Source organism: Liolophura sinensis, chromosome 11 (genome assembly GCF_032854445.1).
Source record: "Liolophura sinensis isolate JHLJ2023 chromosome 11, CUHK_Ljap_v2, whole genome shotgun sequence".
NCBI lineage: Eukaryota > Metazoa > Mollusca > Polyplacophora > Chitonida > Chitonidae > Liolophura > Liolophura sinensis.
In genome coordinates, this window is record NC_088305.1 from 17,338,268 (window position 1) to 17,360,299 (window position 22,032).

Here is a 22,032-nt window from a genome sequence, read left to right on the forward strand (position 1 = left end):
TTTCAAACGCCCAGTTACACCCTTACCAGTCCCTGTCATTACCGACGCACCGTCAGATCCAAATCCTGTTATCCTGCCAAACGGAACACTTCTATTTTTTAATTCTTTCACAATTTCGCCTGCCAGACCTTCACCAGTCCCATCCTCATACTCCAAGTCTTTCAGATACACAGATGAGGGCACTGATGTCAAAGGATCAATTACTTTAGCTGTCATTGTCATTCTTTTTTTATTAGTAATATCTGTGCTTTCATCTGCGTAAATAGTCACATAGGGCGACTCCTGCAATTTTTGGGTCACCTCACCGTCCAAAACATCACTTATTGCTTCAAGTAATTCATTAGCAGTATAATATGACACATAGTCCACTCTTTGATTCACTTTTAAAACACCCAATGCCTTAACTCCAAACTGTTCTAATAAATTAACAAGACTCTCAAATTTAGTCAAAGGTAGATTTTCCTGTGCTAACCAGTACACCACTTTCATCAGTTTCATAAGGGCCTCATCGTGACAACGCTTTATTTGTAGCTGTTTCCATTTCCTCCATCATCTCAGGGGCTTTCAAGCTCGATTTGTGGTCCTCAGTCTCTTCATGGCGAACCAATGAGGACGTCCTAAACGTCCGACATCCTGTAGTGAAACTGTTATCTTTCTTGTCCTCAATGCAAGGTTTGCAGTACATTTTGCCACTCTGCTCGAATAGCCATGGCCACACTTTCAGCCATCGGTGCTGAAATTTCCTTTTACAGTCAACAACAACGTCGGTCTTACTCGGCTCAGACTCAACATCAAGAACAATGTCTGTTCTGCCGCTGACAGTATCACTGCACTGACTGGGGCCGGCAGTGGATTTTGCCCCAAACAATTCAGCCAGCTTTCTTTGACCCTGATCGGGCTTGAGAATTTTTTCGGAGGCATTTGATAGCTCAATGTTTATATAAACATGCGACATCGCGGGCCAAGATACGAGTGTTCTGATTGGACTGTTGTGTGTACGAGAACCAATCAGAGACGACCTATCTACACTCGTCACACTTCCTGCTTTTATCGTGTGTGTCATGTATCAGAGCGGCTAATATGTGTTTCTGGTTTGTTTGCAACTATTAAAGTCTTGTCCTTTTGTTATGGGGACCAGGGACCATGACCATTGCGCTTTTGATACAGTACAGTTGACTGTAATCTCTATGCGCTGGGTTTGTTAGTGTCAATGCGCCGTTTTTTTTAATTAAATGCGCATATGGCGCAAGGCGCGTGGCCTTCCCGATCCCTGATCTTATGGACACAGACCCCCATTACAACTTCCGTTTTTTGGTAGGGACGATTGTAGTCCTGTGAATTTTAGGGTATAAAGTCTTTTTTTGCTCCCAGGCGTCCGTTTTTGATGCACAGGTGCATGCTTGGTATTAAAATGCTGGAAACTGTCTAAACTTTGAGGAGGTATGAGCTTTATTGATGAAAGTTTGAAATTCTCGGTGAAAGTACACAAGGTGTGAGGTAGTGATGAGGCTGCGAGTGACGTCCCCTTGGCGTTGCTAGGCACGCCTCCCAGCTGCCGGCATGGAAAGGTCCAGATTTTGACGGTCAACCTATGTCAAGATTTTTATGGCTTCTTTCTCACAGGCTGGGCCAGGTATGCACCAAAGCTTATTGGCCACGGAATGTTTGGGACTGAGCTACAGCGTTAGACGTTAACATTGTCGCTTATGGAAAATTAATGGGGGTCCGAGGCCTTATAGGCCCGGCCTTCACCTCAATGGCGCATTATTTTCTGGATGTAAGCTATTACAAAAGACTTACAGCTATACATGCATATAGTGTCCACCAGCGAGCAGCAGAGAAGTGCATGCTCCATAACCTAACACTACCCCCCCCCCCCCCCCCCACAACTTTTCATCAAATTTACACGAACCACGTGATCGACCCTGGGCATACCCAAATCCGCGGAATTCCACGGATCCGCTGAAAATTCCCATCCCTGTGTATAGAGCTTTTGTACGCTTGCTTAATTTGATGTTCACAGACTTGTTTCCTACCAGGGGATATGCTCTATATAACCCTATTTATAAGCAGTCACGTTCGACCAGACGATGACTCGGGTTTTAGCAGAACACAAGATCAATGGCTAAGTTCGGATGCTCTTTATTCCGAGCCAACTCCATATACAAGATAGAAACTGGGAGATTAACAGATCTTATATCAACTGCCTTGAGATGAAATATAGTCTGAGTACAATATCAATTCTTACAGCATATATACAATGTTCTTATCTTATCACATTTTAAAAGACGTCAAGAACAGGATAACGCCAATGGACTCATGTCATTAGTGGTTGTCGCTGACCAGCACACAGCACAAACAAAATACTTAACCAGGGGTCACCAATACTTAGCACTGACATGCTGATCCGTGTGAATTTCAAGTATTTGGTTATGATCTACGGTTAGAACAATTCAGATACAATACAGCTAACACATATACACGTATGCTATCAATATATAGAGTGACTAGTTCAGATCAAAAGCCTTATCCTGTATATCTGGTATACAGATGTAACAAAATTACGTTATAGATACTATGTATACGCTATGAAAAATACTACAAAATGATAAAAATTTGTACAAAGATTTTAGGAAACCACCCAGTTCAAGTCTTCAGAGCAAACACTTCCATGAGCATCTCTGAAAAATATTAAATCACCATTGAATATCCTGGTGAATACATATGAAGTGTCCATAATGTAAGAGAAACCTACATTGACAAGTTTTATTGTAAGAAAAACACATCAATCAATAAAACCATTATACTTCTTCACTTCAAGGATATTGTTACAAATAATGATAGTTCCAGAAGAGTATTGCCTCTGATTCTTTAATACCATTTCTCTCAAAAATATAGCCACGCTATATTTCATACATTTCATATAATCATGGAAATCATACTAGACCAGTGAGTCTAAAACTGAAGTACTGAACCTTCGAAAAACAAAGAAGTAGTTTCAACTTGTAATTGTTATCATCCGGATTATGGAAATTAAAAGGTACACAGGATCAAAGCAAAGAACAAGCTGTATTCCTTTTACTCGCATTGGCTTTACCCAAACTGTGTCCATAACAAATGTTTTTTTTTGGGGATTCACAGGCGGTCCATTTGGAATTCGCTAATTTGTTAATAAGGCATAAAACTTTGGCATTAACGCCTACACCATGTAGTTTTTCGCCTTTTCCCAAGGGTGCTTTTGGTGCCTCGATCCAGGTTTAGTCACTCAAAACACCTGAAAAACCAACACAAATGTTAGCTCATGATGTCTAACTTGCCTATGGAAGATGATACATGCTTATGATACTACATTGATGGAAGGCTGCAAGCAGACCTGTAATGGATTAGTCTAAATAAGACCTTTTATTATGTGTATGTAATTTGCTTAATAAATTCACACTCTAAAAGTATTTTGCCTGAATATAAGGTACACTCAGGTGAAAATTACATAAAAACAAAAACAGAACTCTGTCAACTAGTCAGGGAACATTGAACATCTTGCTATTATTGAACGCCCTTTACGGACTACGAATGCTATACGAATGTCGGACATGACGCTTATATTCCTCTCAGTCGAGTGCTGATAAGAAGAGGAAGGTTGAGGTTTTATCGGACGCACTTAATAATAGACCGGGTAATTGGCCGGCTTTCGTTGTATTCTCAACGAAGAATGAAAACAAGCCGGCATCTAAAATTCATCCTTTTGTTTTGAAAAGGGCTCTTAAGGGCACAAGCTCAAAAAATTACGATCCGGGGACATTCTGATCGGATGTTTCCGGAAACGACCATCGATAAATTTACTTCCACTGTGGAAAATTACTGATATACCTGTATATACATCCCATCACAATTCCCTGAATAGTTGTCTGGGAATAATACGTGACAGCAATCAGGACATAAGACTTATCGGAAGAGGAAATCTGTAAAGCACTAAATTTACAGGGTGTTACAGGGTTAAACGCTTCACCACGAAGAAAGCTGGTAACATCCTAAAATTAAATACATCTATTGACCTTTACCAGTACCTCTCTTCCGTACCATATCTACATTGGCCCATATAGGTTTAGTGTAGACTTACATACTCACAGTGCAACACGTTTTTTCAATTGCCAAAAGATCGGTCACGGCAAGGGCTAATGTAGAAATAAACTGGTTTGTTTCTGCTGCGGCAGTGAAGGTCATTATGGTCTTGACCGCAGTAGCACAGTTAAGTGTTGCAATTGCGGTGGGGATCACATGGCCTCCTCTAATAACTGCCCCGTTTTTCTCAAGGAAAAACAAACAAGAAGTATAAAAAACTAAAAATATATCGTATCAGGAGGCCCGCAGATTAGTCTCGCCTTCTAATACTTCACTGAAGACTTCATTTGCCCATGCAGTCAAGCGAGTAGCATCTGTTGCTACTCAAACTTCGTTGACTTGGCCCATTAGTAACGAGAAACCTAGTTCTATTTCTGTGGAACCTAGAGTGCGACCAGCTCTTCATTCTTCCTCAACCCAGACCAATTCAACACAACAGATAAAACCAGTGAATAATGTCGACCAAACTGATAACCCTGAAACAAAAACAAAATTGGGTGACATAAGTCCGGAAATAAACCTCAAAATAATAATAAACCTAGTGGCCCCATGGGGCGTTCCTCTAGGGCCACTAGGGATCCTGTCCAAACTTTTAATAAGTTTCGATCGTTGGTCCTTTAACATCAGATGCGGATGTGATGGATACATCACCCGCACCAGGGAGATCTTCCAGCCCATCTCCAAGGAAAGGGTCGTCCTCGGTCCAAACATAAAGAAAAATCTTCTATACATCTCCCTCCATAATGGCGATATATGACAAATTATACAGTGGAATTGTCGAGGCCTTAAGGTGAATTTTATTGAAATAACACAGCTTGTTCAATCATTAAATCCTATTGCCCTTTGTTTTCAGGAAACTCACCTGAAGACATCTGACAAAAATACAATAAGTTTTAAAAATTATTCACTTTATAGCACCTATTGTATTGAAGAAGAGCGAGCTGCAGGCGGCTCTTCTATCTTCATCAATAACAATATTATTCACAGCTCTGTTCCTCTGGATACAGACTTTCAGGTTGTGGCTGTCCGTGTTTCTTGTCTAAAACAATCACAATATGTTCGGTGTATATACCTCCGAACATTTCTTTGTCACCTTCTCAGTAACATAACTGAAAAAAACAATTACCTAGGCTAAATCTTTTATAATAACGGATGGTTTTAATTTCCATAACCCCCTTTGGGGCAGTGATAAAATAAATAATGCGGGCAAAATACTAGAAGAATTCTTATCTAAGGATGAACGGTGTTATTTCAATGATGGTTGTAAATATAAGCGTCAAGTCCGACATTCATTTACCGTTTGTAGTCCGTAAAAGGCCTTCCAGGTCGATAATCGCAAGATCAAATTTCCACAACAACGTTTAACACTAACTCCCAAAGACAAAGATATGTAAGAAATTATACAAATAAGAAATAAAGCCGGCAACACACGAGAGAAGCGGTCATCAGTTTTCAATGATGCCGGGCAGACAATGAATATTCCAGGCATAAATTCCATATCAAAGTTCAAATTCCTAGTCCGTGAATGAGTTCCAGGTCAAATAAACAATTAAAAAAGTATCTCATGCGCGCTTTGATTGCAACTAATCATAAAGGCTTCATGCTGATGTACTAAGCATGGCTACCTTTATGGCCCCTAGCCCCAGATTAAGCGGTATAAAATACAGTTTGAAAATGACGCGCGTTACTGACCCTACCTGATCAGATTGTGATTCAAAAGTAACGGACGATTACGTCTTCTCCGTTAATATGTAAAGATCTCGTGCTACAAGGGGCGCCATCTATGATGTTACACATGACATACAAGATAGACGGTTACACTGGGCATCCAGCGCCATCTATGTTGTTGAACACCATGTACGTGATAGATATGTACATAGGGATAACAGCGCCGTCTATGTTTGATGGAGTACCCTTGACAAACTAGTTTTTGAACTAGCAACTTGTGACGTAGATTAAAGTCATCACAATTAACGCAAGATCTCACAAATGCTACAAGGCGAGATATGTATACGCCATATGCAGGACCCTTTGGTATATTGCTATCGAAATAGATAATTTACAATATCAAAATTGAAATTATCCCCTTTGTCGTAAAGGCGGCGTGAAAGGAGACCTTGTTCGTCTTTGCACAGATATACATCCAAATAAGATGTATCATCAGGGCATGAACAGTTAGAAAATAGTTTCTATTCTTCATCGAAAATACTTAGGCCTGCTAGATGACAGTTCTTCATCCAGTGATCTGGCATAGTGGGACGACAGATACAGCACTTGGGTTACTTCTCCACAATACCTCAGTAGTTGAGAGACTGTCACCGGAAATGTCTTCAGCAAGGCATTCGACGATTCCTCTTCATAAATCTTTTTGAAGTCATGAAAGATCTGTTAGTATGATAAAACATAAAAAAGAATTCCACTACATACGGCAAGGCGCATTACTCAGTGAACATGCTACCACGGGTAAGTGCAATATTTTCTAGGCTATAAGGATAGTGTCAACTAGATAAACTATAGTCTGTAATAACAGCCACATGTAGGTGCTGTTATATTGGTATAGGTAGTCTGATGGGTAAACGGGAACTCAATGATCTGAAAGTTAGCTATGTAATGGTGTGCCCCATATAAAGTTATCTGAAAAACCTGTAACCACTGGTCCTTTGTTGCCAGTGCTTTTGTGGGTATTAAGTGTGGCAAGAAAGAAGCACCAGAGTAGCCTAATGACTAGCAAATCACGATGTCTAGCACGGTCTTGTAATTCTCGATTTCATTCACAAGCTCTGTGAAGGTAGAATGTTTTTCTGGTGGATTCCAGGATGTCCTTCTTGCGACTAGAGCACAGCAAATTCATCTCTCTTAACTCTTCCTGGATACAGGCCTGGGATACTCCTAAAAATAATTCATTTATAGCTACATGTACGAAAAGTATTCATTAATTTTCGTTTCCATACATGTAGTAAATGCAATAAATTACTGTAGCCATACGCGGATACGTGTTATCCATAAAAACACAGTCAATTTAACACTGATCACCAATTAACAATAATTGATCGAATGTCTTTTGATGTTATTTGCAAGTAATGAACAGAAACTATCAAACAATCACATTAAAAGGTATTAATGACACGCCTATACAATTGTAAGATCAGTGTTAGTTCTTCGATGCTTCCAATCTCCATCCCCCCCCCCCTCTCCGTGTGGTCCCCGGAGTGATAAAAATAGGACCTCAGCCCTCTAAGCAGGCTTGTCGTAAAAGACGACTAACCAAGAGCTTTCCTGTGTGAGCGTAGTGAACATAATAGGCTCACATCTTCTCGGTTATGTGAAAGGCAACCGGGAAGCGACCTGTTTGCCGTGGGTTGCGACCCGTAATCTCCGAGGACCGCATCCTGGTGGCTGAGGGCGTGTTGGTCTCACGCCACTTTGGCGAGAGACGGGAGGACGGATGGGCCCGGTCCGATCAATCGGCTTGGTCACGCCTTGCCTCTGCGTGGTCCCAAAATTTCTCCATAACACCACTCAATAAAGAATAAATGTTATTTCTCAAAAATTTCGCGACCGGCCCGGATAGCACAGTTGGTAGAGCGTCCGCTTCGGGACCGGTAGATCCAGGATCAATCCTTGATCGAGTCACACCTAAGACTTTAAGAGGCGTTCAGCATGAAGGGGATAGTGCAACGACTGGTTGACCCGTATCAGTATAATGGCTCGGGCGGGGCGGCTTACTTGCCTTCGGTAAGTCGTCTCAGTGAAGCAGCACTAAATAAAAGAGCGGTGGAAATCCATCCTGCAACAAGGAGGCACATTACACGTTCATGCACCCTAAGGATTCCTTCGTCGTCATATGACTGAAAAATTGTTGAGTACGACGTTAAACTCCAAGCACTCACTCCCTAACTCAAAATTTCGTTTGCGGGACTTCGTTTTGTGGCGATGGCTCATGGGTCAATCGAGTAATACGTGTCTAATGTGTAACCGTATTCACTGGGTGGGGGACAGAGGAGCTCGTGGTGGGGTTTGCTCATTAAGACCATCTGTTCCAGTATACCTTATGTGGAATCCTTGGTGGGTTTCCTGTTGGGTGTCCCCAGGTTCAGTCATCGCCCTTGTTGCCACTCCCGGTTGGGTGGGGAACACGTGGGCCGAATTTTCATATATCTGGCATGTCTTCCGTAAACCTTTCCAGAAATGTTTCCAAAAAAATCGTAAAAATGAAGTCTTGGTAGACACGGACTGTGGATCTCAACAAACAACAGTGGAAAACCTGCATTGCAAGTTCAACAGGACAAGTGAAACAAGTTAAAAGCTTCGATGGGGGAATGTTCTGATCGAATGCTTTTGCAAACAGCAGTCAATAAATCTGATGACCATAACGAAAATAAATGATATTCCGGTTGTGTTTGAAATCTAGTCAGGGAGTGATCCGGGATAGAGATCACGACCTCGCCTACTTCACTGAGGAACAGATATGCCCTGAATTAAAATCTCAAGGGGTCGTTAATGTCAAGTGATTTACATCAAAAAAGGTGACAATATTATAAAACTTATTATAATACTTATTATAATATTGTAATACTTATTTAATGATATTGAACAACCCGTTTTGTTCCTAAGTTGATCTACATTGGCTCGTACAGTGTTCGAGTGGACGTGTACATACAAAACCCAACTAGATGCTTTAAATGTCAAACTTTGGGCATGGCAAGGGTCAACGTAGAAATAATTTGGTATGCTTTCGATGTGCAGAAGAGGGCAATGAAGGTTTCGACTGTACTATGACAGTAAAGTGTTTAAATTGTGGCCAAGCCCATGTGGCCTCCTCCAGAGACTGCTCTCTCTTTATAAAAGAGAAGCAGATTATTACATTCAAAGTGCAAAAAATAATATTACCTGTCTATAAGCACGCAACCTTATCTTTACCCTGAGCGCTCCCCTAAAAAGTTCATTTGCCAGTGTGGTCAAGAGTGTGTCAACATCTCCTATACGCCTCCCTCCATAATGTGTTCCTAAAATATAATTATACAGTGGAATTGTCCAGGTCTTAAAGTTAATATTATTGAAATAACACAGCCAATTCAGTCTTGTCTATTATCATTGTCATACTGATTAAAATTTAAACCAGGTTCGTATTTTCAGAGCTAAAGCTTGTCGATTACTTAAGTCAAAGGGACGATCTGGTTGGCAAAACTTTGTTTCAGGCATTACGTCAGAAACACCCATGCGTATGGTCTGGAACATAGTTCAGGAGCTTTAGGGCAAAAATAATAAAGCAAAAGTCCAGGACTTCAAAGATGGAAATGATGTATTAACCTCTCAATACGACATAGCTAATAAATTAGCGGAGACAATTTCCAAAAAATCTTCTCCTGAGAATTATACTTCAGAATTTCAGCATATTAAAAACCAGAAGGAGAAAATTAAATTGCCCTTTTCTTCTAAAAATTTGGAAGAATATAATCGTCCTTTTAATATCGAAGATCTCAAAAATGCATTTAAAAAGGCACACGATATTGCTTGTGGTCCTGATAACGTATACTATAAGTTTCTGAACCATTTACCATCTGAGCCACTTGAGACTCTCTTGGGCTTGCTTAATGATATTTGGATAACTGGTAATTTTCCACCGTCATGGAGGGAGGCGTGTATTATCCCGGTTCCCAAACCGGGTAAGGATCATACTGATCCAAATAATTACCGTCTCATAGCTCTTACCTTGTTCGATTCGGAAACTTTATTCGCGATAACTTCATCAATAATGAACATGTGGTGTCCATATTTTTGGGCCTTGAAAAGGGCTACGACGCCACATGGAAATATAGTATTTTAAAAGACCTCGCGGATATGGGCCCTAAAGCACGATTACCAATATTTATATCCAAATTTTTATCTGATTGTCAGTTTAAGGTACGGGTTGGGTACACTCTTTCCGACTCTTGCGAGCGGGAAATGGGTGTACCCCAGGGCAGCACTCTATCACCAACTGTGGTCAGCATAAAAATAAATAGCCTAGCAAAAACATTAACATCCGGCAAAGAGGGTTCTTTATACGTGGATGATGTCCTTATATGCTAGCGAGGTAAAAATGTGAATAATATCGAACGTCAGTTACAGTTTTGTGTCATTTAAGATCGAGAAATGGGCAACTGAAAACGGTTTTACATTTTCAACGTCTAAAACCGTCGGTATGGGGAAACTACATCTTGACCCCGAGCTTAATTTTTGCAGTGAACAGGTTGAAATTGTTGGATGTATAATTTTTTATATATAATATTTGATAGTAATCTATCTTTTTTACCTCACATAAATATGCTTAAAGCTAAGTGTACAAAGGCTCTCGAGGAGGAGGGGTGGTGGGGGGGTGCTCAGTTTGTTATCACGCGACCCAAGAGTCTCTCACCAGTGCGGTTTCTGTGAGTTCAACTTCAGCTCATGCTGCCTTCCTCTCCGGCAGTACGTGGGAAGGTCTGTCATCAACCTGCGGATGGTCGTGTTTTCTTCCCGGGCTCTGCCGGGTTTTCACCCACCATAATGCTGGCCGCCATCGTATAATTAAAATATTCTTGAGTACGGCGTAAAACACCAGTCAAATAAATAATCAAAGGCTCTCGATATAATTAAGGTCGTGTCTAGCACGGATTGGGGTGCTGAGCGATGCGTTTCGCTTAATTTACATCGTTCTCTGGTGAGGTCTAAATTGGACTATGGATCCATCATTTACAGTTCCACTAGGCAGTCTTATATTAAAATGTTGAATCCTGTTTATCACCAAGGTTTGGGCCTCAGACTTGGTGCTTTTAGAACCTCGCCAGCAGAAAGTTTATACGGGAAGGCTAATGAGCCTTCTTTATATAACCAACGTGTAAAACTGAGCCTTCAATATGCTACAAAGCTTAAAGCTCATCCAACAAACCCTGCCTACGACTGTGTTTTTAATCCATCATATGTAGACAAATTTAATAAATGTCCCAATAAGATCCCACCGTTTAGTCTTCGTATATTGTGGAAGCTAACATCAAGCTAGAGGACATAGCTCCGGTGTCTTGTCCGGAGTCTCCTCCCTGGATCCTTCCAGAACCTAAACTAATATTTGATCGAAAACATAAAAAATCAAATCCTCTTATAATTAAGCTTTAGATTTTGCTGAAATAAAGGCTAATTATCCGGATTACAAATTTATGCATAGCGATAGGTCAAAGGTTTGGCGACAGAGTTGCGGCCGCGGCTGTCTTAGAACAGCGGTTCACTTCTCTTCGTCTGCCACTTTCATCTTCTTCATTTCTGGAGAGGCCATAGCTATGCTCCTGGCCTTCTCATATGTTTCCTCTGGGCGTACCCAGAAGGCAATGATATGCAGTGAGTCGCTGTCTTGCCTTTTGGCAATACAGTATAATTTTAAAAATCTATTAATTCTCCAGATAATAGCCAACCACAGAAGACTAATTAAACCAAGTCATACTGGTATGCATGGAAACACAGTCGTGGAGGGGGAAGCGAAAGCTGCCCTATATAAACCTGTATCTCGGGTTAAAATCCCATATACTAACGTGAAGTCTAATATTCTTAAATATATTCGTCGCCTTTGGCAGGGTGAATGGGACTTGTAGGGTTATAATAAACTGCATGCTATTCATCCTATCATTGGCTACAATGCCTATACTTGTCAAATGTCTCGTAGAGACCAAGTAGTTTTAACGAGGTGTGGTATTGGGCATTCTCATCTGACACACAATTTCATACTAGGTGGGAACAGTGCTCCCGAGTGTGTTGGATGTGATGCTGAATATGGCATCAAACATATCCTGGTTGACTGTGTAGACTTTGCGCATGTTGGGCAGAGATTTTACACGGTCAACTGTATATATGATTTATTTGTGAGCATCGGTGGTGATGTTGTCATAAATTATTTGAAGACTATTTGCCTTTATCGTAAGATATAGATTTTAATTGTCATAAATATTTTTCTTTCTTGATGTACTAGTTTTTAAAATATGCTGGTTTTCGAGTTTTAACTGTTTTTTTTTGTTGTTGTTCTTCTCTGATTTTAAACATGTTCGAACATTTATGCTTTGTTTTTTTGATGTTTTCACCACCATATCGAAAACCTCAAGCCGCCCGTTTTTTCACTCTGTTCTGTGAAATGTTGCTGATGAGGCGTTAAACCATAAACATTCATTCATTCTGTATATGATTTGTCAGCGATGTTGCTATAAATTATTTGACGGCCATTGGCTTTTATCATAAGATGTAAATTTTAATGTTAATATATATAGATAAAGATACATGTACAGTAACTTTTTAAACGTGTCCAAATATTTTTGTTTAATGTTTGATGTTTTCATTATCATATCGAAAATCTGAACGGCCTCGTGTTTTCAACTTGCTCTCGCCACGATATGGCTGAGATATTGCCGATGTGGCGTTAAGCTATAATCATTCATTCATTCTCAAACATCATTATGATATGATGGTAGAATTTCATTGCATGTAATATCTGATGTTTCAAACCCAATACGTAGTCCAATCCAAGCACTAAATATGACATTAGTATTTATATATATATATATATTATATATATATATATATATATATAGATATGAAAATATATATATATATATATATATATATATATATATATATATAGTGTTTATTCATGTTTTCAGAATTTACTAAGTAACATAAAAGACTACTTAGGAAAGCAAGTTTTTTTCACTTGAAAACGACAAATGCTTTATTGAATGCCACAAATCCACATCGACTTTGCACTGGATGTCGTTCATTAATACTTTCTTGCTTCAGAAGCGTTGAAATATCGTGTTTTTTTGTACCTATTTCTAAAGTCAGTAATGCACGTCATATCTCTCGTGTTGCAGTTAACCTTGCACATTATAGCGCGTGTATGTTTTTTTCTATATTTGTAAAAGACGTGCGAGAGGACAGCGCGCATGATACTGAACATATTTTAAAAGACATTGTGACAGAACGACAATAGTTGAATTAGTGAAGAAGGTTTCACGCTGTCTTGTCCATTCATTAGGCTTTGAGTCCCGTCGTTTGGCATTGATCCTCCCTGACTTTCAAGAATTCGTACACATCAAACCATCATCCATCATTTTTCACATTATGATCAAAAACCAGTTAGTGGGCCGAAAATAGAATCAACAGGGGGCATGGTATATAGAATGTGAAATGTATGAAATTAGGGGTTAACCTTTCCCATTAAGCAGTATTTCAACCATATCGTTGCGTGACATATTTTAACATGGGAAGAGTTGTCATTCGCTTTTTAAACGTTAAAGAGCTAGAATACTAAAAGCACATTGACTTCTTTAGCTCTAGTCGTTAAATGTATTTTATCATCAAGTATGTAACTAAATAACACAAACGATCAATTGTTACACTGCACATTCCAAGACATAGGCCCCAGGCATGACAAAATTACGTTTCAAATTATATGGACCAGTTATGTTTACCGGGCCCACACGGGAAAACTTAGGTTAGAAGGGTGCTTCGACATGCTCGATTGAAGAGTTAAAACGACTTGATACTGTTAAAAATTACTTGCCCCAAGCTGATTTTGCGTTGTCTGCACTTCGTATGACTCCCAAGCGATCCTATTTTGTATCAGATGGTTTTCTAATATTTATTGTTCATATGATAAGGCAAAGTATAGTGTTTAGAAATTCATCCAAAAAAAAAAAAAATTTCTGACGTCAGTGTATCTTTTATCGTGGATTTTTTAACATTTAGTACTATTTCCATGACCACACCATTAGTGTTTCATCCTATCATAAAGAATAATAAATCATGACATCTGTAAATGAGTTTTGGGTACAGGTCATATGGGCATTAGCCATTGTATTACCGCAAACACGCTTCACTCACGCGGTAAAAACATTGCCTAAATAACATGGGAGTTAATAAAAACTCTGCTCCACGGCCAGATTTTGTTATCTTTCACAATTTACATACGATGTGTAAATGGTTAGCTTATGCACAGTATAATTTCGGCCCCCACTCACCTTGGCCCATGATGGGCCTCAGAGTGACTCGTGGGCCTCGGGATGTGAACACCCATTCCGATATAGTTGTCTGTGCTCCAGACAACCTGTGTGTCAAATTTGACGCTTTATACCACTCGCTAACGATAATATTCATTTTTTGGTCACTGGACTATTCTCTCGAGATGACATTTCAAACAATGTCGAGTGTGTCACGCAACATACCGACTAGTACCTCCCAGAATAATATCCTGTCCTGTTGTCTATTTCTGCAAAATAATGACTGCTTCTGTCTTAAATCTTATAATTTATGTTCCACTTACAGAGTTATTTCTTACATAACTCCCCTTCATGGCCTATAAATGGCGTGCGAATGTAGGAATTGACGCTTTAATTCTCTTGCATAGCCGCCCAGTGTGATATACAAAAAATTGATACGATTAAAGAATGTTTGAACAAATGATTTCATTTCCGTTGCTAACCAACCGTAACACAGTACGTAGAATGTGAGACACCAGGATTGTTTCGGCTCGTGTGATTATTTGCCAGATATCTCACTGTTGCCGCCGATCTAGTCTGCATTCAATGTTGATGTCATTTTAATTCATTTAACTTACTTTGAAACAAAGACTGACACAATACATCGGAATTTTGTTCTAAATTTTGTAGGCCCTGAACATGCATAAAAATAAAAATCTCCACATATCACGCTGACGTGAACTCGGGTAATGAATTGACCGAAGTACCTAGGGTGTGTTTCTGGACACTTCTCATCTTTACGGCGTTTGAATGGCATCAGAGTTCATTAGGTCATCAGAGTTGGCACACGTCCTTATTTTTAGAAAGTATTGAGAACCCCACACAAAAGAAACCAAGTGCTTTGAGTCTTAAATCCGTGTCGAGCTTTGGATAGAAACCGTGACTCTTTATGCTGTTCGCACAATACAGACGTGTTATTGATGTACATTTTATCTTGAATTATATAGGTCATGTCCGTTTTTTCAAAGCCGTGTTCAGTACTATAGCTGATTTTCTATTCTGCGTGTTAAGCGTTAGAAAGCCGACAATCAGGCCCACCATGTCATGACTCGTGTAAGAGAGCATGAAACAAAGTTATTTCACGAAGCCTTATACTTTTGCGTCCATGGTTGGTTCATGCTGTATTCACACTGGCGGGGCCTCCGTGGCTCAGTTGGTAAGCGCTCTAGCGCAGCGTACTCACCCAGGAGTCTCCCACCAATGCTGTCGTGGTGAGTTCAAGTCCAGCTCATGCTGGCTTCCTTCCCCGCCGTACGTGGGAAGGTCTGGCATCAATTTACGGGTGGTCGTGGGTATCCCCCGGGCTCTGCCCGGTTTCCATCCACCACAATGCTGGCCGCCGTCGTATAAGTGAAATATCCTTGAATACGGCGTAAAACACCAATCAAATAAATAAGTAAATAAATATTCACACTGGTCACCTGTGTCCCTGAAGACCAGGCTAAAAAATTAAGCCCTCAGTGGCCCCTATTACGGGAAAGGCTGGAAATTATGCACAGGTCTCTGGTTTTCTTAGTGTGAGAAATGAAATAATACCACGATTGGCTGATGGTTTGGTGGTACTAGTACCCCCAAAACTTCAGTCCCCGGGATGACGAAGCGATGTCAAACTTAAGTGAAAGTATTAAATTTGGTATGTTCCTTTCCATTATTTTAGCTGAAGTTTGTTGCGGAATAACGTATCCAGAATTCACATTGTTAAGCAATATTTTAATCTTCTTATATCAGAGATAGCAATTTTAACGCGATCTGAAATCCTGACAGAAAACTAAGATCGCTTCGCTATTCCGGGGCCTGACCTTAGCACTTTACGCCTGAGGCTGAAATAAGTTAAGGCGATTATTTCTACTTGCAGTGCGAAACAGACATTCGTATACCAGCTCTTATCCTGCGCTCCAGGTCAATAATCGCAAGGCTAATTTCCAAAACGACGTAAAACACAAACCACATGCATATAAAGCACAATGCCACATTCGGGATATTACATCACTGATGCTCTATGTGCATATTAATTACCAAATTCACGATTGCAGTATGTATTCAGCCGAAGTTTTCCATTCAAGAGCCTCCTAAGGCGAGCTCTTTGGTAGACATGCTACCAAATCTAAGTTTAGTTGGTATTTTACGCAGTACTCAAGAATATTTCAGTGATACAAAGGTGGCCAGCATCATGGTGTGAGGAAACCGGAAAGCGGTAACATAGATATTGAACATAAAAAACAAACCGTTTTTAATGACTTTTATTTGAGTTATAAATTGCCGATTAACTATTGTATTGAATGGGCATGGTTTAATACAAGTACATTCATTATTTCACTTTATTTTATTGCGCGATAGAAAAAAAAAACAATTAATCCGCATAACACTGGAATATTGATTACTCAACATTACGCCCACTTGTCAGCTTCGTTGTGATGAAAAACTGAGTGCTAAGCGGAGTCGGTAAGTTCATCATGGATGCCCCTACCGATACTGTCCCACCAATGACTGAAAATATCCATAAAAGAAAAATGTAATCATATTATAAAATGTGGCAGGGGTGGGTAGCGTACCAGCGCTGCACAGTGATCCAGGAGCCTCTGACCAAGGCAGTCGCAATGAGTTAAAGTCCAGCTGATGCTGAGTTTCTCTCTGGCCGTTCGTGGGAAGGTCTGTCAGCAACCTGCAGATGGTCGTGGTTTTCCCCCACGCTTTGCCCAGATTTCTCCAACCATAATGTAAAAGTACGTAGTAAAACAACAATAAACAACAACAAGAAAAAACAAATGTACAAATATGCCTTAAAACCCAAATTAAGAAAGAAACAATTAGCTCATAAATTCCGTTGAAACCGTGATCTTTGTCTTAGAATTCCTTTTCATGTATACTTTAAATATACTCGTCCAACCAACATGTCAATGTCCAAAAATTACACTGTTTTCATACTTAATGAGGGAATTGTCGGTTCGGCTGTTCACCATGGTGTGAAATGTGGTCTTTTTTATACAACCTCTCATAAATATGATTTCATGACATCGGATGATATAATACAAATTGTGCTCTGGACTAGTCGTCTAATACACAAGACGACTTGTTATAACGTTACACGGTCGTGATCTGTACCTTCCTGCTATCACATTACACCGTCGTGATCTATAGGTTCCTGCATGCGTCATTGCAGAACAAAGGTGAACAGAACGGGCAGTTATCTCGGCACCATTGATGCATGCCATTTACGTTAGCCCATAAACCCACAGCCAAGCAGTTACCACCGGGGACAGGACGCATTGTTGTCGTTGTTGTGGTGGGGGTAGTATTTCTATGTGGTCTGGTACGGACTTTTCCTCCGGGCTTAGATGATGATACATGTACGTTGCCATCCGCCAAAATCTGGACATCAGCGCATGCGTAGTATTCTTCCTGCGGTCCACATCCGATACAGCAGTCATGTGCGTCGTCACATCCCCAGTCGTTTCCTGATTTCAGAATTAGACGATAAGGGATGATAACATGGTATAAAAATAATTTCATGCTTATGGATAGTTACCTTACGACTAACATACTTGAAATTAATTGTATAAGTAGTTAAAAGCCTTGCTCAGTCGGTTAGCGCGCTAGCGCATCGTAGTGACCCAGAAGCCTCTCACCAATGCGGTCGCTGTGAGTTCAAATCCAGTTCATACTGGCTTCCTCTCCGGCCGTACGTGGGAAGGTCTTCAAGCAGCCTACGGATGGTCGTGGGTTTCTCCCGGGCTCTGCCCGGTTTCCACCCACCATAATACTGACCGCCGTCGTATAAGTGAAATATTCTTGAGTACGGCGTAAAACACCAATCAAATAAATCAAGTCAAAGCCTTGTCTTAAATATGGATACCCTGTCTTTTCTGTGAATTTGGCGACTAGGAGTGTCTTTTTATCCCCGGATAAAAAGGAATCAAACAGTATGAAACAGTTTAGAATATGGAGGTACCTGCGTGGTATTTCCACTGTACGACGCACTGGGAGCAAGTCAGCCCTTTAGGCAAGACAAGGTCTATGTAAAATTGTCGTTGATCTGTTGGCACTATGGTTTTTGTTCCAGTGCCGTCCGCCTTTTGCAGAACATACTGATCCAGACAAGCTTGAGTAGCGATTTTGTTCACATCGTTGTTCGGGCAAATTTTAAACTCCATCCAACCTTTGTGATTTGCAGTCAGCTCAGCATGAACGCTGATTGTCTCCCCTTGTGAATAGGTCCGCACTAGGATACCCCTGCCGTAACGACCACCCGCCTCGTTCGCCCGAGGTTGAGGATCTTGAAAGTTGTCCCCACATATTCCACACTGTCCTCGACTAACAGTTTGATGGATCTGAAAAGTGTGTGTATTCTGTTGTTCAGTAGGAGAATACGCTCAACTTATAAGACAAACTTGGCTGTATAGTATAGTTTGGATACCCAGAGGAATTTATCAACCTAGAACAACTGTCCGATAGACAAGGCCTGGATTCAAATAACTGCCCTCGAACTATTTGATCTCTTGACTTGTTAGCGCGGTAGAGCAGCACAATAACTCAGGGGCCTGACACGAAACGTTGCTTTCAACTCATGCTGGCTTTCTCTATGGCCATACGTGGACAAGTTTTCTCGGAAGATGCGCATGCATGTGGATTTTCCTTGGATTATGTCCGGTTTCCTCCCATCATAATTCTGTCCGTTTTAGTGAAATATTCTTATGTGAGACGTAAAACGCCAGTCAATTAAATAAATGATATCTGCGAGGTCAAATTGTTCTCAGCATTTTACTTTGATACATTGTGCTAGAATATAAGCCTTGGGCTATTCATTGCTTTGTTCATCCACCACCCGTATATTCCCACATTTAGTAACACCCCTGGTGCTTTCTTCCATGCATTAATCTGACTTCACGCATGTGTCAACTATTTTTCAGCAAAGCGTAGGCCAGCAAAGAAAAATAGATAAATAAATCAAAGATGGAAAAGACAATAAAACACTAGTGCCCTTGATACGTACACAAGACGCAGAACGTCATCAATCTTTTGGCTTTGTAGCCTAAAAAAAACATACATCTGAAATGGATAAATTACTTACATAACGACCTCCACAGCCGAGCGAATTGTCATTGTAATTTCGGGGTGTGCTGAACCCTACCCTCCACATGGTAGAGCGACCGGGGGGATCCCACATCCGACCATGCGCAGAACACCCACCAGACCAAATCACTACCAACATGACAACAACGATCTGGCTTGACATCGTGATCTGTGGAATAAACAAGGTTTTGATCAAAGACGACGGATACCCGGGATTGTTGGTATTTGTTGCTATATATGCATGTAGCTTTGCGATAATCCTCTGGGTCTTGGACTATTTTCGGTTGAAAACATTATTGGGTATTTCATGCATGAATTTTAAAGGCTAATTATGACTACAGACATAAAAGACTACTTCTTACCCGACTGAAAGTTCTACTCTTGCTCTGTCTATGCTTCTAAGACTGGTACAGCTCCTTGCGTCCTACCGTATTTATAGACAAGCACTCCTTTGGAACACAAGGAAATTCTCGGTTTACTTGGAATTACAATATGGTATTGCAATGTAATACGTTTTTCCCCCAAAACGGAACCATTCGTTGATGGATAAAATTGACAAGTGCTTTATTGCGGATTCATCGAACCGTTTAGCGCTATTATTTAGTTCCTTGTGCCTCAAAGCTGTAATGGTCCGCATTAATATTCATTTGATTATGTATTGCTACATCGATACATGTGTTGAAATCCATCTTTTTGTGTTAAACTATGTGGTGTTAAGCTTTAGTCATTCATTCTTTATGTTATATGTCACGATCTCCTTCCCATAACTTCTTTCACCAACGCGAAATCACGGAAGTCTACGAACTGTGTGAGAAGTTCATATGAGATCATCTCACGAAATGATGATATGACCCTCTTCAAGCCTCTTGCCAAATGTTTTCGTTTCGTATCTACTCACACAGACTTAGTTGGCGGAGACCCTGAACATCCGAGTGAACATTTTGTCAAATTCTAAAAACCTGCGGATGGTCCAAAACATTCGTTTTGTGTAAAATGTAGAAGTTTTATAAATTCTATTGGGTCAAAAGGACATTTTACAGTGAGAATAACACTCTTGTTAACAAGTACGGGCAGTGCGTTTCGGGTCTCTGCCGGGCTATATCCTATTCCTGCGTAAACCAGGGTTCCGTGGGTGGACTTCTCATCCCCGATGCATGGTCCCTTTGCAGTGTTTTAATGTTTTTGTATGTTAAATGGAATGGAAAAAACAACGTATTGAGTAATTCTAGACCAGTAACATCTAATAAATTACGTTTCAACATCACTGCATATATCTTCTTACCTAATTCTGCTTAAGCCACGGTGTTAGGGGGCATGTGAATTATTACTATTTATGCATTTACATGAACAGTTAGGATAAACGTGAGGTAAATTGACACGAGGGCGTATTTCAGCCGTCACCTGCAACTATTTGCCAGCTATCACACTGTCGTCGCTGCTCTGGCCTTGCTCCCTGTGCTGTACATCTTTAATTATATTACGTGTATTGAATTCCGGTAAGTTTGAAAATCCCAGTATGCATGCATTGTAGATTTTCATGTAGCATACTTACCGCAGTATGTAGAATATCACGTGTAAAGTCCATAGGCTACATAATTCTCTTATTAGACGATAAATCGACTGATGATTTCAGCACAAACTTTGAATGTTGTCAACATGTATTGCCTTTTAACATGTGTAAGATCCATTGTGATGTGTAACTGTTTTAGTCAGTTTTATATGTTATTCTTACATGTCTTACATTTCACAATGTCTTTAATTCTCGTGTAAGTAAATATGCAAGAATGGTTCAGAATGCCATGCCGTTCTTATTAATTCTAATTCCACTTCACCATGGGCTAGGTATATGCAACATGCTGAAATAAATTGTTAACCTCTATCTATCACTGAGTGACTCTCTTTCGAGAGTTTCTTACATTTTGTGGTAACTCATTGAAGTTTATTTAAACATCGATCATTGGATAATTGACCTCGATTGTCTACTATATACACTGTCAAAATTTTGGGGTTAGCTCGACCCAATTTTTCAGGGTCGCAGGCAAACTGATCCTGAAATATAGGATTGGAAAATAAGGGTCGAATTGTTTCACGCTAACAACAACAAGGGTCATTGTTCTAAACAAGACAAATTTATAGCGTTGAAACACTGACCCTATGTATTTGGAACCCTCATTTTTAGGGTTGCAAACACAGGCAAGTTTTTCCATTTGACTCTAAAATTTACATAAGTGGATGAGAGACCCCGACAGCAAAACTGGTGGAGCGTCCGCTTCGGAAGCCGTAGATCCGGGGTCAGTCTTGGGTCTAGTCACACCTAAGACACCTGCAGTTGGTCATGTCTATACCCTGAATATCAAGGTCACCTCTGACCCTAGTTTTTCTGTTAGTTCTGACCTTTTTCTCTTAACAGTGATAGTTAACACTTGATTTACAACTGCTTGGTACGACGCCAGGATTCCCCAGTAAATATGACAACCTATCTTACATAAAATATCTGATGCTAATTCTTGAATCATGAGGACATTTTTAAATTCAATTCATTTAAACCTGTCAGGAAGATTTAATCGTTCAGTGTAATGTTGTGAAATACTCTCACGGATATAATTCAGGTTTCTTTATTCTGAGAACTCAAGCACGACATACTTGTGGTTTTCATGATTTCTGATCTATCTACTACACAGTCAGTGCTTTCAACTGATGGTGGCAGTGACCTGGAACATATAAATATTTTTACTAAAGGTAATCTCGTATGCTTTAGTTACGGGGATTACCAACTACAATGCCACTTTTTTCACCATATTATATC

The 22,032-nt window shown here is 40.2% G+C and overlaps 1 protein-coding gene across 1 annotated transcript; it reads right to left on the minus strand.

Moving 5' to 3' along the window:
• Positions 1-18,088: 18,088 nt before the first annotated feature.
• Positions 18,089-19,389, minus strand: LOC135478132 (uncharacterized). The gene is made up of 2 exons (XM_064758404.1): positions 19,225-19,389; positions 18,089-18,484 (listed from the first exon to the last, which is right to left on the minus strand). Exons 1-2 carry the CDS (start codon positions 19,387-19,389, stop codon positions 18,089-18,091), a joined length of 561 nt encoding a protein of 186 aa, XP_064614474.1.
• Between the last annotated feature and the right edge of the window lie 2,643 nt (positions 19,390-22,032).

What these genes read in the sequence shown, in the direction of transcription:
- LOC135478132 (XM_064758404.1), bottom strand. Translation starts at nt 19,389, where the DNA reads ATGTCAAGCCAGATCGTTGTTGTCATGTTGGTAGTGATTTGGTCTGGT. An exon ending in TCGGCTGTGGAGGTCGTTAT is followed by an intron (nt 18,485 to 19,224) that starts GTAAGTAATTTA and finishes CACACTTTTCAG; the next exon opens with ATCCATCAAACTGTTAGTCG.